The sequence below is a fragment of the Neurospora tetrasperma genome, assembly GCF_000213175.1.
Source record: "Neurospora tetrasperma FGSC 2508 unplaced genomic scaffold NEUTE1scaffold_81, whole genome shotgun sequence".
Lineage (NCBI taxonomy): Eukaryota > Fungi > Ascomycota > Sordariomycetes > Sordariales > Sordariaceae > Neurospora > Neurospora tetrasperma.
The window spans coordinates 153,492-170,842 of NW_009799179.1; the positions used below are offsets into that span (position 1 = coordinate 153,492).

The 17,351-nt window shown below is 51.9% G+C and overlaps 7 protein-coding genes across 7 annotated transcripts; 5 read left to right on the forward strand and 2 right to left on the reverse strand.

Moving 5' to 3' along the window:
• Window positions 1–1,987: 1,987 nt before the first annotated feature.
• On the forward strand, window positions 1,988–2,485 carry NEUTE1DRAFT_17061 (uncharacterized protein; the record flags this gene model as incomplete). The annotated part of the gene is made up of 1 exon (XM_009856604.1): window positions 1,988–2,485. A coding segment is annotated over one exon (498 nt), but the record flags the coding sequence as incomplete, so codon positions are not given.
• Window positions 2,486–3,259: 774 nt separating this feature from the next.
• Window positions 3,260–5,336, forward strand: NEUTE1DRAFT_88763 (uncharacterized protein; the record flags this gene model as incomplete). Its single annotated transcript, XM_009856699.1, has 2 exons — window positions 3,260–3,311; window positions 3,453–5,336. 2 exons carry the CDS (start codon window positions 3,260–3,262, stop codon window positions 5,120–5,122), a joined length of 1,722 nt encoding a protein of 573 aa, XP_009855001.1.
• Window positions 5,337–10,354: 5,018 nt separating this feature from the next.
• Window positions 10,355–10,567, forward strand: NEUTE1DRAFT_70085 (uncharacterized protein; the record flags this gene model as incomplete). The annotated part of the gene is made up of 1 exon (XM_009856700.1): window positions 10,355–10,567. The coding sequence occupies one exon, from the start codon at window positions 10,355–10,357 to the stop codon at window positions 10,553–10,555; it is 201 nt and encodes a 66-aa protein (XP_009855002.1).
• An 84-nt stretch (window positions 10,568–10,651) lies between these two features.
• On the reverse strand, window positions 10,652–12,362 carry NEUTE1DRAFT_88765 (uncharacterized protein; the record flags this gene model as incomplete). The annotated part of the gene is made up of 7 exons (XM_009856701.1): window positions 10,652–10,754; window positions 10,831–11,059; window positions 11,121–11,217; window positions 11,620–11,714; window positions 11,789–11,854; window positions 11,960–12,068; window positions 12,253–12,362. The coding sequence occupies 7 exons, from the start codon at window positions 12,262–12,264 to the stop codon at window positions 10,652–10,654; spliced, it is 711 nt and encodes a 236-aa protein (XP_009855003.1).
• Window positions 12,363–12,971: 609 nt separating this feature from the next.
• Window positions 12,972–13,745, forward strand: NEUTE1DRAFT_96299 (ribosomal protein S16, mitochondrial; the record flags this gene model as incomplete). The annotated part of the gene is made up of 3 exons (XM_009856702.1): window positions 12,972–13,099; window positions 13,168–13,348; window positions 13,439–13,745. The coding sequence occupies 3 exons, from the start codon at window positions 13,023–13,025 to the stop codon at window positions 13,502–13,504; spliced, it is 324 nt and encodes a 107-aa protein (XP_009855004.1).
• Window positions 13,746–13,761: 16 nt separating this feature from the next.
• On the forward strand, window positions 13,762–14,213 carry NEUTE1DRAFT_118383 (uncharacterized protein; the record flags this gene model as incomplete). Its single annotated transcript, XM_009856703.1, has 1 exon — window positions 13,762–14,213. The coding sequence occupies one exon, from the start codon at window positions 13,914–13,916 to the stop codon at window positions 14,163–14,165; it is 252 nt and encodes an 83-aa protein (XP_009855005.1).
• Window positions 14,214–14,647: 434 nt separating this feature from the next.
• Window positions 14,648–17,309, reverse strand: NEUTE1DRAFT_132341 (uncharacterized protein; the record flags this gene model as incomplete). Its single annotated transcript, XM_009856704.1, has 1 exon — window positions 14,648–17,309. The coding sequence occupies one exon, from the start codon at window positions 16,891–16,893 to the stop codon at window positions 14,869–14,871; it is 2,025 nt and encodes a 674-aa protein (XP_009855006.1).
• Window positions 17,310–17,351: the final 42 nt, after the last annotated feature.

A 17,351-nucleotide genomic window follows, 5' to 3' on the forward strand; every position in this document is an offset into this window, starting at 1 on the left:
GGAACAGGACAAAAAAGCGGGGGAAGATGGAAATGGGTGCTGTTTTTTTTACGAATTTTATGCATGGCGAGGAACGGAGAGAAGATGGACGGACGGATGGAGGCTGTGGACCCAAAAGGAGATGTATCTACAAGCAGCAATGGAACATCCGAATGGGCGGAGTTGGGGATGTTGGAACTACCTACCTCTAGAGAATGAAGACAGTCCGATTGATCATGATATCGATAATGTACCAAGTCCGATAATTAATTGAGCTTGTTGGCTGCCTCCCAATTTGCGGGTCTCAATCGCCAATTTCCAATCTTCATGATGGAGGAAAATCCGAGATTATCGAAATTAGCCAGGAGCGAAGGTGTGGATATGCGAGGATCTTACCTAACCTCGCTCGCTCATCACCACTACCCATGTCCATCACATCTCGGACAGGGATATATTGCTTACATTGGCCCAACAAAGAAACAGCCAAACAGTGACAGAGGCGGGCAGCTATGAATGTAGTCCGCTAAAGCTACAGCAAATTGGCTGCAAACATGCTCGAGGAACTGACACCTCTAGCCTATTTCCCCAGTTGCGTTGCTCTCTGTTCCTTACCTTCTTCTATTTCCGCAATTGTCCTTTACGCCGCCTCCAGTAGTAATCGCTGTAACCACTCTGGTCCTGATCGTACTTATCGTGCCAATCTTCCTCCGTGAGCCGCCTGTGCTCCTTCTCGTTATATTTTTCTTACTCTATCTATGTTTACAATTTCCATAAGCAACTTGACTATTCGATATAGATGATCATTCCTTCTCGGTCTGGGTTCTCATATCTCGAGATCCGCATATAGCCGGGCTTGGATCATCCGAAGATGAAAGCGTGGCTGTCTTTTGCGCCTGTCGGTTTCTTCAACGATCTTGAAGACTCTGACACCTACGTTTTTCGTCGTGCTCGTCTAGTTGACCTTGCTTTGCCCAGCTCGTGTTCTTGTCTGTGATCAAGTAGGGCTTGTGGAGCCGGTTGTCGTCGTGCTTCTCTCATTCTGCCCCAGGAAATGGGTTAATCCTGTCCATGATGTGGTGGGATGGAGGGTTTGCGGCGACTTAGCGGCACAAAGCGCATGCGTTTGGATTCCAAGAGGAAAATGTGTGATCAAAGAATTTGAGGACGTTGTGAAGGGTCAAAGTAGAGGAGAATGGTGGTAGTACGGCACTGCTTGGGGAAGATGGATCTGGGAGGGGAAAAGAAGCGACACTCGTTGAGCCACTCGTACGTCTCTTCTCTACGTCTCTTTTAATTGGCAAAGAGAGCCACGAACGTGCCTGAAGATGGCGGTTGACAAGTCAAAAGTTCTCTCCAGCACAAGATGGAGTTGAAGACATGGAAGCTGAAGGCGTGGTGATGCAAGGCACGGCACTAACAGCCCCACAGGGCAGCCGTTAGGTTAGTGCACGGGGCGTCCCACCAAAAGGGTCCACCGTTCAGGGGGCTGCAGTGTCCCCCACAGCGGGATCGGGAAGGCTCCCCAGTACATACACACTAAGTCTAGGCGGCATCCAATGTTATGACGCGCGGAGACAAGAAAACGCGACGGATCGTCTTTTTTTCTCGGCTTTCCACTTTCCCCCTCCGACCATCTTCATCTTTGCCTCCTCGCTTCCCCAGATCAACACGGGGCAACGACTATCGACTATCCGCATATCTCCATTCGAACACGGACAAGGACTATTGCCATATCAAACTGGGCTAGACCAAAGCGCGATCCATTTTCGTAGACGAACGACCACCGCGCCGAAAGTAAACAAACTCGCGAGAGGGCATCAGCCCACGATCCCCAAGCCACCAAACAGCCAGCGCAGACTTCCTCTCTTCGAGTCGCGGGCCTCCTTAGTCACGACTAGAGGTATTGTCAAAAACTGACGGACCAGAACTGTCCACGCCAATCACCAAGATGAACTACAACTACAACTACAACCCATCACCCCCCTCCTTCTCCACCCTCCTTCCGCCTCTCCATTCCTCTCTCAACCTCCTCTCCTCTTCCCTCTCCCTCCTCGACTCGTCCACCTCCGACTTCCCCCGTCTCTCCTCCGTCCTCAAGACGGTTCGGCACTACGAGCTGATCCCCCAACCGACTCTACAAGCCGCCGAAGCTTCATTACGCGACGAAATCGGCCCGTTCATCGAGCTGCTGCTGGAGAGGGTGGACAAAGAGCTGGAGCGAAAAGGTAGGAGGGTGGAGACGCTCAAGGCCAGGTGTGAGCTCAATGGCGGGAGACTGTCGAATTACAATCGAGAACAGAAAAGTGGTGCAGGAGGCGGCATACAGAAGAAGGGTGGTGGTACTAAGGAGGCCGGAAGTGGAAGTGGGGGGAAGAAGCTCAATGGGGAGGCTGCGCTAAGAGCCAAAGTGGTCAGGCAGCGGAAGGAGGCGCTCAAGTATAGTGTCGAACGGTTGGAAATGGAGGTGGCCCAGAAGGAGAGGGAGTTGAGGATGAGGTTGGAGCAGCAGGGAGGTGGTCCGGTGCTGTGACTTGGAAGTGTATAAGGGAAACGGCATTATACACCCGCAAATGAACCCGCGGTACCGGAATGCTTATGGATCTGGACGGATACAGTAGCTGTCTATTCGATGTGCCAAACTGGACACTGGGTCAAGAGACTCATGCATGATTTGGGGGTCTCGAGGATACAGTCGTGAGTCAGGGCAGAGTATCGACAGCCTCGCGACGTCATTCCAATTGTGCATGGCTAGAATCACTCGCATTTCTTCCACTGGGTACCAGAATTGCTGGTATTTGAATCCCCTCGATGATTTCTTTCTGATTCATCTCATTTGTGCCTGACCAACAACAACCAGATTGTGCTGCCAATTACTAGGTCGCTAACAAACGCTCGAAGCGCGAAAAAAAGCCAGTTTCCTTGATCCCATCAACTTCAGTTCTGGTCAAACACCCTGTGGTGCCCGCAGTCAGCCCAGCAGCCTCCAGATGGTTCCGACGTCTAGCAAACAGCCATGACAGAGTGACACCGCCGGCAAACCCTGCTATCAATGAGCAGTATCGACTCGTTGGACCGGGCATCACACGGGAGGCAATCCCCCACGCTGTTCCGATGGCAAGTTTTCCGCCTGACCTGCCCGTGTGGTTGACGCATTGGGTTCACGACCGTCTACCCATGAGCCCATGAATAACCTGACGAGCGCCAGTCTTCAATGTGGTCAAGGTTCGGTGTCGTATGAATAGATGGAAGATGGACAATAGGCCAGTTGGCTAAGTGAATGATGACAGCAGACGGAACAATAGCACGCGGTGTGATTCAGACATGGGTCATCGGTTCTTCGTTGCTAGCCTTTTGGCGACACTTGAGAGGTATAAGTTGTTTGGCTTCCCTATACGTTTTCCAGCGAATCCGGGACCAACAGGTACCTCCCTTTGCAACCCTGAACTGGAAAGCAAAGACACCTGCTTGACAAGCAAACCTAACGCGAAGTGTCAAGGGGATGGAGGAGCCACAAAGGGTCTCAGAAGGGGATATCCCCATTGCCAAAGAAACATCCGAGAAGGAACCTAGCAACGTAGACAACAATGCCGACGTCAAGAACGCTGCCAAACCAATGAAAGATGGGCAAAACGACAACAACAAGAGTGACCGCGGCGCTCCCAGAATCATCATGGCTTACATCCCAGCCTCCGCCCCGGCTTCACCCCCAGCCCCTGGCCGCAACAACCCGGAGGCATCTAACGGCGGAGGTCGCCCCGAAACTCCCAACTTGACGGCAAAGCTCAACCAAGCTATTGATGAGTATCGCGCTCGGGAAGAGAGAGTCGGCGAGCTAGGTCAGCCGGACGAAGAAGGCTACAAGGGAGACACGTATTCACAAGGCGAGCATCAAGGATGCTGTGACCACGACCATGAGAACCAGTTTGCAGCCCACGATGAGCAGTACTCGCCTCTTCATCTTCAGCAAGGCTACAATGGCCACTCATCCTCTGTCAATGCACCGGGGTGCTGGACTCCTTACCACCCAGCTTCCAGTGCTCCCCTGTATATGCAGCCACCTTTCGGGCCTCCTTTTCAGCAGCAGCAGCAGCAGCAGCAGCAGTACGCCGTTCCTTATTACCCACCTGTTTCTCAGCCTTATAGCTTCTCTTTTCCCTCCCCTCATTACTTTTCCAACCCCCATGACTACCGGTACTTCCCCAACCCCCATCACCACCAGCACTTTTCAACCACCATTCCCCCTCCCACTCACCCCTTTGCCCCTCCTGCCCGTCCATCCCATTTCCAGTCTATCCCTCCCCATGCCCATCCCTTCCCACCCCACCACCCCCAATCCCAAGATCCCAACGTCCTCGAGTTGACCCAGCGCCTCCATAACATCCAAGCCCAGCTCAACGGCCTCGACGCCGCCCACGAAGTCGAGATTTGGCGCCACGGCAAGTACAACTTCCACCGCCGCCGCGCGAAGCAACTCCGTAAGATCAAGAGGGAGAAAGTAGAGGAGATGGTGACGGTGGTGAGGGAGTTGCGGGCTTTGGGTGTTGAAGGGTATGGAAGGCGGCACCACCAGCCTCAGCCTCAAGGTCAACAAGAGACATGGACGCAGGAAATGATGGGTTGGACGACGGCGCCGGGCTGGGGTTACGGAGCGGGATTTGAGCCGGGATGGGGTGGACATCAGATGCAAGAGCAGTGGTTGGGAGGAGGATATGGATATGGACATGGACACGGACATGGACATGGACAGTCGAAGGTGGAGGTGGAGGTTGAGCATAATGGTAAAAATGGACGCTGCGGCTGCGACGAGGACGGTGCTCATGTTGATTCTCCGCCGACGGACAGTGCCGTTGAGAGTATGGCATGCGAGTGCCCCTGCGGATGCACTACGGTCGACGGTGAAGCTGTCTCTGTAGGTGAGATGCCAGGCAGAACCAGAGCTCGCGCCTTGTCGCTTGATGGTATGAGAGAGCAGGTCGAAGTCGTCGAGGCTTATGAGAAGCAACACGGCGACGGCAGCGAGAACAAGCAGGGCGAAAGCGCTGAGAAGAACAGCAGTTGTGCGCGTGCCGGGTCCTGGTCGGACGCAGAAGTCGTCATTTCTGAAGAGCTTCGGGGTACTTGGCGGAAGAAGATGAGGGAGTAAAGAAGGGGTGATCAGTGAGCGATGGACTCATGGTCCGACATTCGAATGAGCGTGTGCTTTGGAATTGGCGTCAAAACAAACAAACAAACGTAAATGAAAACAGCTGTTTTAGCAAGAATCATCGAGGTAGTTATCCAGCGAAGCGCATATAAAACCGGACTAGGAAGATACACCTGAAATCTAAAAGTGCAACGACGACATGGCGTATTGCTGGATACCCTGTTCTTTGTTCTTTGTGAATTAGTCTGACCGTTGATAAAAACATATTCACAACCATATAGACATAAGGATATGATGGTACTTCTCTGATGTGTGTACCTACCTCTGCACATGTATCTACTTTGCCGTCCCCGCCTTCATGAAAGCCTCACAGCGTCAACGGCAAGGCCCCATTAGCACCGAGCGGGACGTGAGAACAAGAGCAGTCGCCATGACGAGCGAGAAATTCAGGATTTACGGCCGTCACAGTCCACCAGTTCCAATCGGGTGGGAGCAAGAAAAGCAGAGATAGAGGAGTCAAAATACGTGATGGTTGTAATTCGAGCTTGGTAGTGTTGACTTTAGAGGTACAGGTATGTTCTAGACCCTGATGAAGCGATAAGATAAGGTAAAGGCAGAGAATCCCCCCACGAACTCCGCTGTTCGATTGCCGTCCCGACGATTTGGTACCACTGTGTTTTAGCGCAAATCACCTGAAGAGGCATTCGTGATATTCCCTGGTGGTTGGATTTGATTTGTTTCAATCATGAAGCCGATACGTATCAGATCAACTGCCGTCCGTTTATCCGGGGATCGGCGCCCCGGAACCGCGGCAACACGGAAACGGGTCGGCCCCGGATAGAGCGGATGGAAGCGGATGAACAGGATTGGTAATTTGTGGAGGTACTGTAACGATGAACGCCGCCCGGACTTTTAATCTCATATTATCGTGGAAACCAAGACGCCATATTTGTCGACACTTTAACTATTTTGTCAAGGACGGCAGCATTATTCAGCTAATCCGGATAATTGCTGGTCCAAGCCGGTTCAAATGTCTAGCGAACCATCATGGTCACTCCCTGCGGAACTCCGAATCATAGCAGCGACTACGGACCACGATTCCACGCGACAAAAAATGCCAGGCTACACCATGTTCGACATTCACGTAATCTCCACCATGTCGGAGATACGTCCGCTTCCGCCGCCTAGGCTCGAGCCAAGCAAGCATGCCCAGGGACGGACCCGGAGAGGCAAAAAAGTAAACTGAGCTTGGCTAGTGTATACTACATGGATCCCATACCTCAACCAGGCCAGCTTGGACATCCAAGACCGCGTTTTTCAAACGACCCGATTTCGAATGACAACGTCAAACACCAAGACAGCCGAGGTGAAAAGATTTTTTGTGCAAATGCCTGGAACTTTTGCAAACTCCCCAACAATTGTATGTTGTCCACCGTGGCAAAATGAAGCTGGAAGCGAGGAGGAGGCCTCCGTCTCTCGTCTCGTCTCGTTCTTATCTGAGTGGGTGGCCAACGGTCCGAGAACTAAGCTCGCGAAAAAGTCTGATGGCGAAGAGACGCATGGAAATCTTCCAATCCGACAAGACGATACGAGTCCAACGAATGTGGTCTGTCCATCCATCTGTCCGGGCTGACGACGCGAGTAGACCTGGGAAGATCTTTCAATAGTGTGTATGTGATCCAAAACCCGGGACCGGCAGGCACCGACTTGCAAGGACCTAATGAATACCGACATGTCCCCGTAAAATCACCGACCTATTGCGAAACACAAATAGACGCTGTGAGATGAAGATGGGATTTCGAGTCAGTTCGACAACATCTTGTTCAAAAATCTGGTGTCGGCGGTACTTGTGGTCGTCTCGTTCGTCCGGAAGTTCCCGAGACAAAGCTAAAGTCAACGTCTTGTCGTCCCAAACGAGCAAAGGAGCAGCACTGCAACGAGCTAGCAAACCGCGCGCGCTATGGTGTGGGTATTTCTGTGAGAGATCGTCAAAGAGGTTCACTGTTCTTGGATTAGTAGAGGTACTCTAGGCAGACAACTTTTTCTTCAATATAGAATGTGTCGTCGAGTTTTTTTATATGGCCGCGTTAAAGCCTACACCTTGGCTGAACATCGAAAAGATCTAGACGGCTCTGTTGCATCTTTTCGTATTACTCGCGGATCCGGCCCGTTGGGGGCGTGTTTCTACAAGGGTGTTTAAAGAATACGACTTTACATACAATACCTGTATTACAGCGGATGCGTTCTGTATTCCTACCTACCTGCCCTACATATCAAGTTCCAATGGTACCTACCTATCGTCTGTACAGCATCAGTCAATCTACTAGGTAACCCAAACCACATAACTGCAACGATGAAAGAACGGGAGGGTAAGGTTACGTTCCGCGTGGAACACTTTGTTTGTTAATGACACACGGGGAGGCAGCAGAATGGCATCAATAAACAAATGGTAATTTGACACTGACGAATTGCCAATCGAACGAATCCAGTTCTGGTTATCCGCCACGCTAGAGGTGTACTAGTGTACGGAGTATGTAAAATTTCATTTCAGCCGAGAGGATCTAGAAGGGTCTCTGAAAAACACCACAAGGGCCAAGCCAAGCCCAGAAGAAGCAACGAAGCCCGCCCGCTATCACAGCTGCGCAAAAATTTTGTTCATGCTGTTGTGCACACCTATCAACTTTGATTATTTGGTTCTACTATGGGTTCTGCATGGTGGCATCGTGTGTTGTGTTCCTATTACTGGAGGTCGTGTATGTTCGAGCTGAGCCCAAATTTGTGGTGATCGTCATTCGAATAGAGGTATCCATGACTGTCTGCAACAAGGTCATATCGTCGATCATTCATTCGTCGGCGGATAACTGACTGACAGATACCTACGCAGTAGTCTAGATGGTATTTGTGCTTTTCTCCATGTCGACCCTTGACAAATTCCCATGTTATGTCGATCTCGGGCTTTTGGCCGTTGTTTGTGGAGCTTTTTTGATTGGGCGAGTACCTACCTACCTACCTAGAGGTACCTAGGTGTATCCTTCAGCACCGTTGAGAACTGCGTGCTTCCTCCTTGATCATCGTCTTTCCCTCTTCCCTGTGAATGGATGTTTTGGATATTGCAAATCCGTAAGCACCTTGGTACCTAAGCATTCCAACCAGGCTTCGATGTGAGATTTCGGTCTACACTACCTACCTACTTTCACATCCAGGTTAATTGTGTCAGGCACAGCAGATTCTAACAGGGTTCAAGGAATGATCAAGTCACGATATATCCCTTTACAGTGTATATTCCTTAGTGCTGGTGCCAAGTTTCACAGAGTTGTAGTGTATACCTAGGTATGTAGGTACCAACGACTCGGACGGTGCGACTCGCCAGTAGTGGCCGAATCATTCCCCGTAACGCCGTTAAATCCGGGGTCATCGATGTCTTCAGGGTCCAAAGTACATACACTACTGTAGTGTAGTCTTTCAGGTACGAGTTCGACAGCTGAACGGTATTTCCAACGGTCTTTCTTTCAGGGTTCTACACTACTACACTGCACTATAAGGAAGGGTCCCGCTGCTTCCATGTCTTTCCCGGTTTGCCGCTGTAGCGTAGCAATTGCCCTTGCAGTGCCACAAGGCATGGAACCAGGAAGTGGCATTCCGCAGACTAACTGGGGGGGGGCAGTGTTGTGGGGATCCGCGTGTATCCATGCCTGGGTTCTCACAGCTCTCTCACTCTCACTCTCTCACAGAAAAGGAAGGAAATCGGGGGAGACAGGGTTCTGTGTTTCATGTCCCTCATCCGTTTCCCGCAATCCCTACGTAGTTTCCAGCACGCTGCTAGCGCTGCTTTCCCTTGAGGGGGGCGAGTGTCAAAACATAAAAAAAAAAAAAAAAAAAAAAAAGAACCGTTCCTTAGCCCGAGCAAGAGGACGGACTCGTTCCATGCATACAGCGAATTAGACCTCGCCGGAGCAAATGCTCCTGAACTGCTCCGGGGGACACACTGGTCCATTCCCCGGTCCCATAAGGATGCTTGTGGTTTCTCGAATTTTACCAATAGACCTTGGTTTTTATTTCTCTCGTTATCAAACCTGTGCCAAAGGTATGTCAAATGGAAATTGCGGCGCAAGGAAAAGTGAGAAACAAGAATGGAACTAAGCTTGCGGAATTCAATCCGGTCGGATGGGGCTCGTGTAGGTATATACCGCTCCTTGTTCGGGAATTTTCTTTTTTCACATGAACTATCAGTACCAAAACCCGGCACGAAAAATTGCGGACTACACTACTCGCAATGCCCACTGGCCCCAGCGAGGGGGCAATATTGGCTCCGGTGCCGACCCGACTCAGTCATCCTGTCAAGTCTGTTGCCCTTGACCCTTTCCGTCTACCAGATGGGGCTCCTGTCACACACAGCCAGTATACTCGTGTCGTTCGCTGCTTGTCCGCTCTTCTTCCGCGTCCGGTGGCCAACCTATTACCCCAAAAAGATAGGCAACCCGACGCCACACCTCTTCCACTCACTTGCCACGGAGGGCAGTGTTTGGGAGCGCATTTCGTTGAGTCACTTTGTTCTTTCTCCATCATCTTCAAAGGCGTTTTGCGTGTCCCCTCATTCCCAGCGAGTAGAAAGAAGGATAAGTTGTCTTGGTTGCTTGCTTGCTGTACCCGACGCTATAAGCATTAACCCAGCGAGCGGCTAGCGGACCTCCCCCACTCACTTCACACTTCTGCCAGTCTCTTTGTTTCGTTAACGACTCGCTTGCCTATTTTGGGAACCGACGTACCCAAACAGCACCCATCTACCACTCTGTTGGAGCCCTGCCAAGCCCCTCCCTGCTCCCCAACATCCAGGAAGGGTTGGTCTGCGCTGTGCCATTTGCCAGACCTCTGCTGCTGCAATAACACCTCATTGTCCTATCGCATTGGCCGTCTTCTTCTAAAAGGGTAACCAACGTCGTACCACACCGAGCCAGCCGTCAGGCCAGTCAGTCAGTCAGTCAGTCAGTCAGTCCGCCTGTCAGCAGGTTACGTACCAGGAGAGAGAGGAGCGAGCAGCAGCAGCCACACCACCAGCGATCCATACCACACAACTCAGGAGAGGATAACCTGCACGCAAGCCACACCACCGAAAAAAAGACCAAAGCATAACATCGACAACCTCGAAGTCGGATACGCAGCCCATGTTACCCCTAGATGCCAGATATTACCATCGACAATTAACCGTACCAACTCGTTAACCCGTCCGATTTAATGTGCATCGAGCACATCACCCATGACTGCCCAGCCTGCGGGAAAGACTACTTAGTCTACGTCGAGTTTTGCAAGGACTGTCATCCACCCCTGATCCGCTGCCCAAACGGGACCATTCGAAAGCGCCTGGACATGAACGACGGAGGCTGTCCGAGCCCTACTTGCCCAAACAGTCGACACGGGGGCTGCATTCTCATGTAGCCTGCCTGGGTTGGATCCGAGAAGAGAGCAGCGACATCACCATCCAACCAGCAACCAGCGACCACGTTGACAGGGCGGTAAAAGAAAAAAAGGCCTTTAAATCTTGACCTGGTTGTCGGTGATCTCGACAATCTGGTCGATACCCTCATACTTGGGAACGTCAAAGTCGTACTTTTTCGCAATCGACGGAGCGACGAACCTGGTTACCAGCATCAGCCACACCTCACAACACAAGCCCAACCGTGACGATGAAGAGAAAGAAATACGGTACGTACCGTCCTCCTACAAAATGCCGGCCCTTGAAGTACTTGACCAGAGGTTTCGGAGCCGTCAAGCTAACCAAGACATTAGGGTGAAAGTTGCTGCCCACCCCGGACTTGGGCGGTCCTTCGTTAATGTCCCACGACGATGGAGCATCGACCGAGGTCACTGGAACCTTTGTCTCGGCCATGGCGTTGATGACGGCAGGGAACGGCTCGCGCACCTCGCCAGAGAAACTGAAACCTAGACGCATGCGTCAGTTCAAGTCGAGAGAGCAAAGCAGGGCCTCGGGAAAAAAACCAACCAAAGATGGCATCAACGACGTGGTCGGTAGACTCCAGAGCCGCGAAAAAATCATCGACAAAGGGTATCTCTAGGTCTTCACATTGTTTGACCAGGCGCTGCGGAGATGGAGACGTGTGTTAGCATGAAGCCCAATCCATCAGAAACACGATACGGTGGATGGGCTCTCAACCGATGAGTGAGAGGCCTTTCAAACAACAACAAGTTGACGCACGGGGACTGCGTGTAGGTAAGAAAGGGCATAGCGTGGTCGGATCGGGGGGTAGAAGTACTATATCGACAACAAGCATTGACGCTCATAAAAGACAGAAAACTTTGAATACGAGTCCAATAGACTCTTTTGAGATTGTTTCTTGTCTCCATAGTGTTTGTTGTGTTGCGGTTCAAGCGACGATCCAATGTCCTTGTCCTGACTAGGTCGTGTTGCTTCCAGCACCAGCAGGACATGTCGACGACTTTTAAACTGCAAACCCCGTGTACCAAGAAAAAGATTCACTCACCTGATAGAGATCGTTCTTGGGTCGCTTCGGATAGTAGATGGCAGGTTGATAGCCGTAGTGGAAAAGGTGTCGAGCAGCCACGAGGCCATCACCCCCTGACCAAAGGCACAGAACAGGTAAGCGCTTGGACCACCCAGCCCCTGAAGGACCCAAACATTCAGCAACTGACCATTGTTTCCAGGGCCAACAGCAACCAGCACTCGGCGGCCCTGCTTGGTAGGGTGGACTCGGGCGACTGTTTGGGATGCCCGATGACGGGATTGTTAGCAAGCAAGCCTCTTGCCACTGAAGATCGATTGAAGAAGAGACGATGAGATGGCGGCAGACGGGAGATACTGACCAACTTGGGAGACCGAGAGGCCTGCCAGTTCCATGAGCTGGTCGATGGAAAAGGCCCCCGTGCTCATGAGCTCGCGGTCGAGAGCAGCGGCAGCCTTTGCGGAGAGGGTCTGGAGGTGGCCATTTCATTAGTCAAGTGTCCAGTCTGTGGGCATCGTCGGGAATTATGCAAAGGTCCATTGGTAATGATTACACAGGCCTGCTGACGGCAACCTCCGGCTCCATCAATCTTCTTGGCTTTGTTTTTTTTTTTGTGACAGATGAGTGCGACATGACATCGACATGTGTACTTACCTTGAGCGCCATGGTGTGGGTGATGATTTTGGACGCAGCAGTTACCAAGGTAGACAAGACGACAGTGTGATGGAAGACGAGGAATGGAAAGAAGTTCTGGAGATGAATAGGCGGCGGAGGGGAAGGGAAGTGGTAGTACAGTAGTATTGAGAGTGGTCTGTAGATGCTAAAAGGGCAGGTACATGGAAAAGGATGGGACCTTGCAAAGGAAAGCTTCGTTGCAGCTTGACGATGAAGAGCAGAGAATTCAGTAGAAATTAGAGGTAGTAACCCAGAGTTGCCATTACAGGATCGAATGAAGGAATTGGAATCCCGTTTGTCTTAGTACGGGCAGTAATTGCTCCCCTTTACATTTTGTTATTGCGTGTACACTGCAGTACAGTACAATGTGCTATGTACTCGCTGACATCACTCGCTGCTCCAGTTCCTCCATTGACGGGGATCATCGATCCAGTGCATCACTCATGATCCCACTCGTGCGGTCGTACCTGCTACAATTGAAATGCGTGGCTGAGACTTGCGTTTGAATGTGGCTTCAACTGAAGAAGTGTGGCTCGTGAAGAAACCCAACGAACGTCGGTACCAACCACTTGCCTGCCGGGATTCCCAGCTTCTGGGCGCCCGGCAGCACTCCACAATCCTTCAGTGAGCGATCCGGCAATCGGGCAACGCGACGACGTCCGGTCCGCGCAAAAGATTCAGTCGACATCTCGAACCTCGTCGGCGACAATCCCTCTACCACCGCGCCTATCAACCTCCCGCGGTCCAACATGGTTCTCAAGCTCAGACTCGCCCGCTTTGGGCGCACCAATGCCCCCTTCTACAACATTGTCGTTGCCCACGCCAGGTACGCAATTTTCCCATCACAACGACACGGCAGACAGCCACCAGCTAATCTCTCTGACTCTTTATTAGAACCGCGCGCAACAGCAAGCCTCTCGAGGTCATTGGCACATACGACCCCGTTCCCAAGAAGGACACGTACGACACCACAGGGAAGCTGCACAAGGACATCAAGCTGGACGTCACGAGGGCCAAGTACTGGATAGGTGTGGGAGCTCAGCCGACCGACACGGTTTGGAGGTTATTGTCCTATGTACGTTTCTCTTTCTCTTTCTCCCCTTCCCCCCCCAAAATCTTTATAGGTTGGCCAACGTCGTCTCGAAACTGACTGACATTGCAACAGGTTGGCATCCTAGATCCCAAGTACAAGAAGCCGCAACCGGTGCAGGGGCAAAAGACCAAGGCTTGAGCGAGCGAGAATTGCATCTTTTCGATTATTCCATACGTACCACCGGACAAAACCCGGGTCGTCTCGCATACCGATCATCTGACACCACCATCCACTTACACCATGTACTACAAACCGGCATTTTCTTCCATCCAGGCGTTCTCTGTTCTGTTCTCTACACTATCTAGGGGTTTTCCAAAACGGGGTTGCTGTTGCTGTACGATACCTATAGCTCGATATATATATAAGACGCAAAGTATACAATACCCACCGAACGACGCGACTTCAATTGTTGAATAAATCCCGGAGGGCAGTTAAAATTTGAACGAGATGGAGGGGTAGTCAAAGAGGCGACGCTTTTTGAAGGATGGGAGGAGGACATAGAGCCAGGGTTCAGTTTGGTCGATGGGTTGGAACGTTGCATGAATGAATGGAGGAGGACTTCATCAGCAGGGGCACGCATTATGGTTTCTGTCCCCAGAGTCGATACATCTGCTTGGCCGTAATTGTTGGGTGGGCAGAGGGGTGCGATTCGTGTTGGGACTTCAGGAGTACGGATGCAACAAGCGAGAAACCATCGCAACCACCAAGGCAGCTGGACGTTGGTAGCTTCTTCCTGGGCAGAAATGTTTGCCTCTTATGGCGTAGTCACGAAAAGATCGTTGCATGGAAACAAGAGTAAAAAGTCAAAAAGTCGCGAGTTGGATAGGTAATTTAGCCAGACTTGACCAAATGTATAAGCAAGAGTGAAAGAATATGCCAACAGTCGGGTGAAGACGTCAAAAAAATCAAGACAACAAAGGCAAAACCGAATTCGAAAGTACCAAAAGTATGCCCAAACAATGTCTCACTAGAGAACAAAACCCGAATTTTGGCGAAAAGAGAAAGGAACGACGGGAATTGAGCCCGACGTGGGGGTCGAACCCACAACCTTGAGATTACGGAGTAACTCCTTAAGAGTCTCACGCTCTACCGATTGAGCTAGCCGGGCAAGCGGCTGATCAATCATTCCTAATTGTTGAAGTTTTCGGGCCAAACATGCCTCTATATACTGCAGCTTTTTTCACTGCATGTGAGGAATTTGAACTGAATGCAGATCTTTCGACAATCATCACCACCGGATGCATTCATCATTTCATTTTAACAATAGAGTCTGACCCCTGCATTTTCCCTTTTCATTTTCTAGTCATGCTAGCTGGTGTAGTCAATAAAAGTCAAGCGTATCGAAAAGATAAAGAAAAGTAACGAAATGGTCTCGTGAGTAGTAAGTAAGTAAAAGTAAAAAGGCAGTCAATCATATTATATCCCATCAATATTCATCCCCAAACTAAAACTGCCATTACATGTCTTCGAAATCACCGTGTCAAACATCCCCCGTGTCAACATCACCTGTATCCCCCGTTGTTCATGTGTCCCTGGTCATGGTGATCATCATCCCGGGTATCGCCCCAGTAACTATCCCTGCCCTCCGCAAATCCGTTCTGCCCCGGCAGACCAAAGTCAGGCACTTGTCCAACACCACCACCATTAGCCTGACCGTATCCAGCACCAGCAGCAGCACCACCACCCGACTGTATTCCAAGTCCGGATCCTGCTGGTTGCTGACCGTACGCTCCAGCAAATGTGGACGCTTGCGGGCTGCTGGCGTAACCCCCGTGGTTGTTGTTGTTGAAGTCAAAGCTGGCCGACTGCGGGCTCGCAAATCCAGGAGCGGTAGGACCGGCGGTGAAGCTTCGTTGAGGTTGCGGGTGGACGAGTCCGCCGCTGCCGCCGGGAGCAGGGCTGCCCACTCTGTTCATATCCCCGCCGTACATGGGCCCTTGAGGATTATACGGGCCAGGGACCGGAGAGGTGAAGCTACGGTTGGGAGGGAAGACCGGACTGTGGGCCTGGTTTTGGTAGCCGCCAGTCACGTTGGGGATGGTGGGGGTCAAGGCAGGAATGCTTGGGGCGGGGGAGGCGACGCGATCCATGTTCATGTTGTTGTCGAAGAAGTTGAATTGTTGTTGTTGCTGGTTAGGGGCAAGAGCAGGGCTAGCGACGCGGTTCATGTTGTTGTCGAAGGAGTTGAACTGCTGCTGTTGCTGACCGGGAGCGGGAGCAGGGCTAGCGACACGGGGAGATTGAGAGAGGGAGGCGGCGGCGACAGCACCGGTAGCACCGAGAGCAGCACCAGCAGCGGCGCCAGCGCCAACTGCTGAGACCGTGTTGAATTGACCATCGGAGGAAGTGTTGTTCGAGCCATCGAGAGGCGGAGAAGGGGGAACACTATAAGTTGTCGTAGTAGCCATACCGCCCTTCTTCATCTCATCAGCATGATACTCTGCCGCCTGCTCCCTAAAACTATCGGGATCGATACCGGCCTTCTGCAACTGTTCCAGCTCGAGGCGATCGCGCTGGTACTGGGCTTCGGCAAGAGCAGCCTGGCGCGCACCCCGTCGTCGCGTACGGATGCAGACGAAGACGGCAGCAAAGAGGAGCAGCGCACCAACACCGGCGCAGCAAGCATAAATGATGGTCTTGGTTGTGCTTGACATGCCGTTCCACTTGTCGGACACCGACTGCTTGGGCGGGGCCGTGATCATCTCCTTGATGGTGGAATTACCCTCGACGACCTTGATGCTCTCCCAAGCGCCGCTGCGGTCGCCGTAGACATACTCCTGGCCTTCGCTGAAGTCGGTAACTTGGACGGACTTGACATGCATGGTGTACGGGCCAGCGCCATAATCGGTTTGACCACCAGCCCAATCCTGTGTACCCTTGGACAATCTCGGGTCGCCGCCAGCCCAGATACCAAACGACAAACGCATGGGAGTCTGGGGGTAATATTGAGTGTTGTTGGCTTGAGCGGGAAGTAGAGTGCGGACCTTGTTGCCGTCCACATAAAAGTCGAGGTAGTCCCTGGTCCAAATGGTGGTATAGTTGTGGAAGTCCTCTTGAGCGTTGCCGGGAACGTCGTGCTTTCCGGGAATGGAGGACTCGATGACGCCCTTGCCGTAAGTGTTGGTCTGCACGTTGTTGGGCTCGCCGCCGACAAACTCCCAGTCGATCTCGTCCAGGTCGTCGGACAAGAACATGACGGAACTGACGATGCCTCTGCCCTGAGCAGCCTTCATCCAGATCTCGGTGCGGCCCCAGAAGAAGTAGAACTTGGAGCGCAGGGTGGGGGAGTCGCCTTGCTTGCTGATGGTGAAGGCCGCGCCTTGGTCCATGTCGAAATCAACGGTGCCGGCGGTAGTCTCCCAGGCCCAGGCTTTGGGAGTAGAGTTGAAGGTCCACGAGTAGTCCATACCAAGGGCGGGATCGGCAGGACATGTTTTGTTGAGGGGTTGGCAGTCGGTGGTGACTTGGGCGAGGGCCGAGGACGCCAGCAGCGCAATGGCCGAGGCGAGGTATCGCGGTAGAAGCATTGTATCGTGTATCGTAGATCGTGTGTTGTTCGGTCGGGGTAAATATCGGTTCGTGTAAATGGAATTGGACTCAGAGTTGCATCTCTGGGTGTATCGTAGTGATCGTAATGTGTGTCGAAAGAGTGTGGTGATCTCGAGCTCGCGAGATAATGTATCGTGATAGAGAGAGGCAGCAAGGTCAGGTCAACTGACGATTGCGCAAACGAATTGGGGTGATCGTGGGATCGGTAGTAGTTCGAACCAGGCGATACTGGCGATGGTTTGGTAAAGAGAGGGATGGTGTTTCGAGTTCGGAATGATGGTCGGTACCCAAGGTATCCTATACGACGACGCGCTAATGCGGTTGAGAGAGTGACAGTTGGCAACCCAGACGGCCACTCAACGTAAAGTAAAGAAGGAATCCCACTGGGAATGAGGGGAACAACCACCAAGCGATTTGGCGAGAATTGAAGGGAAAA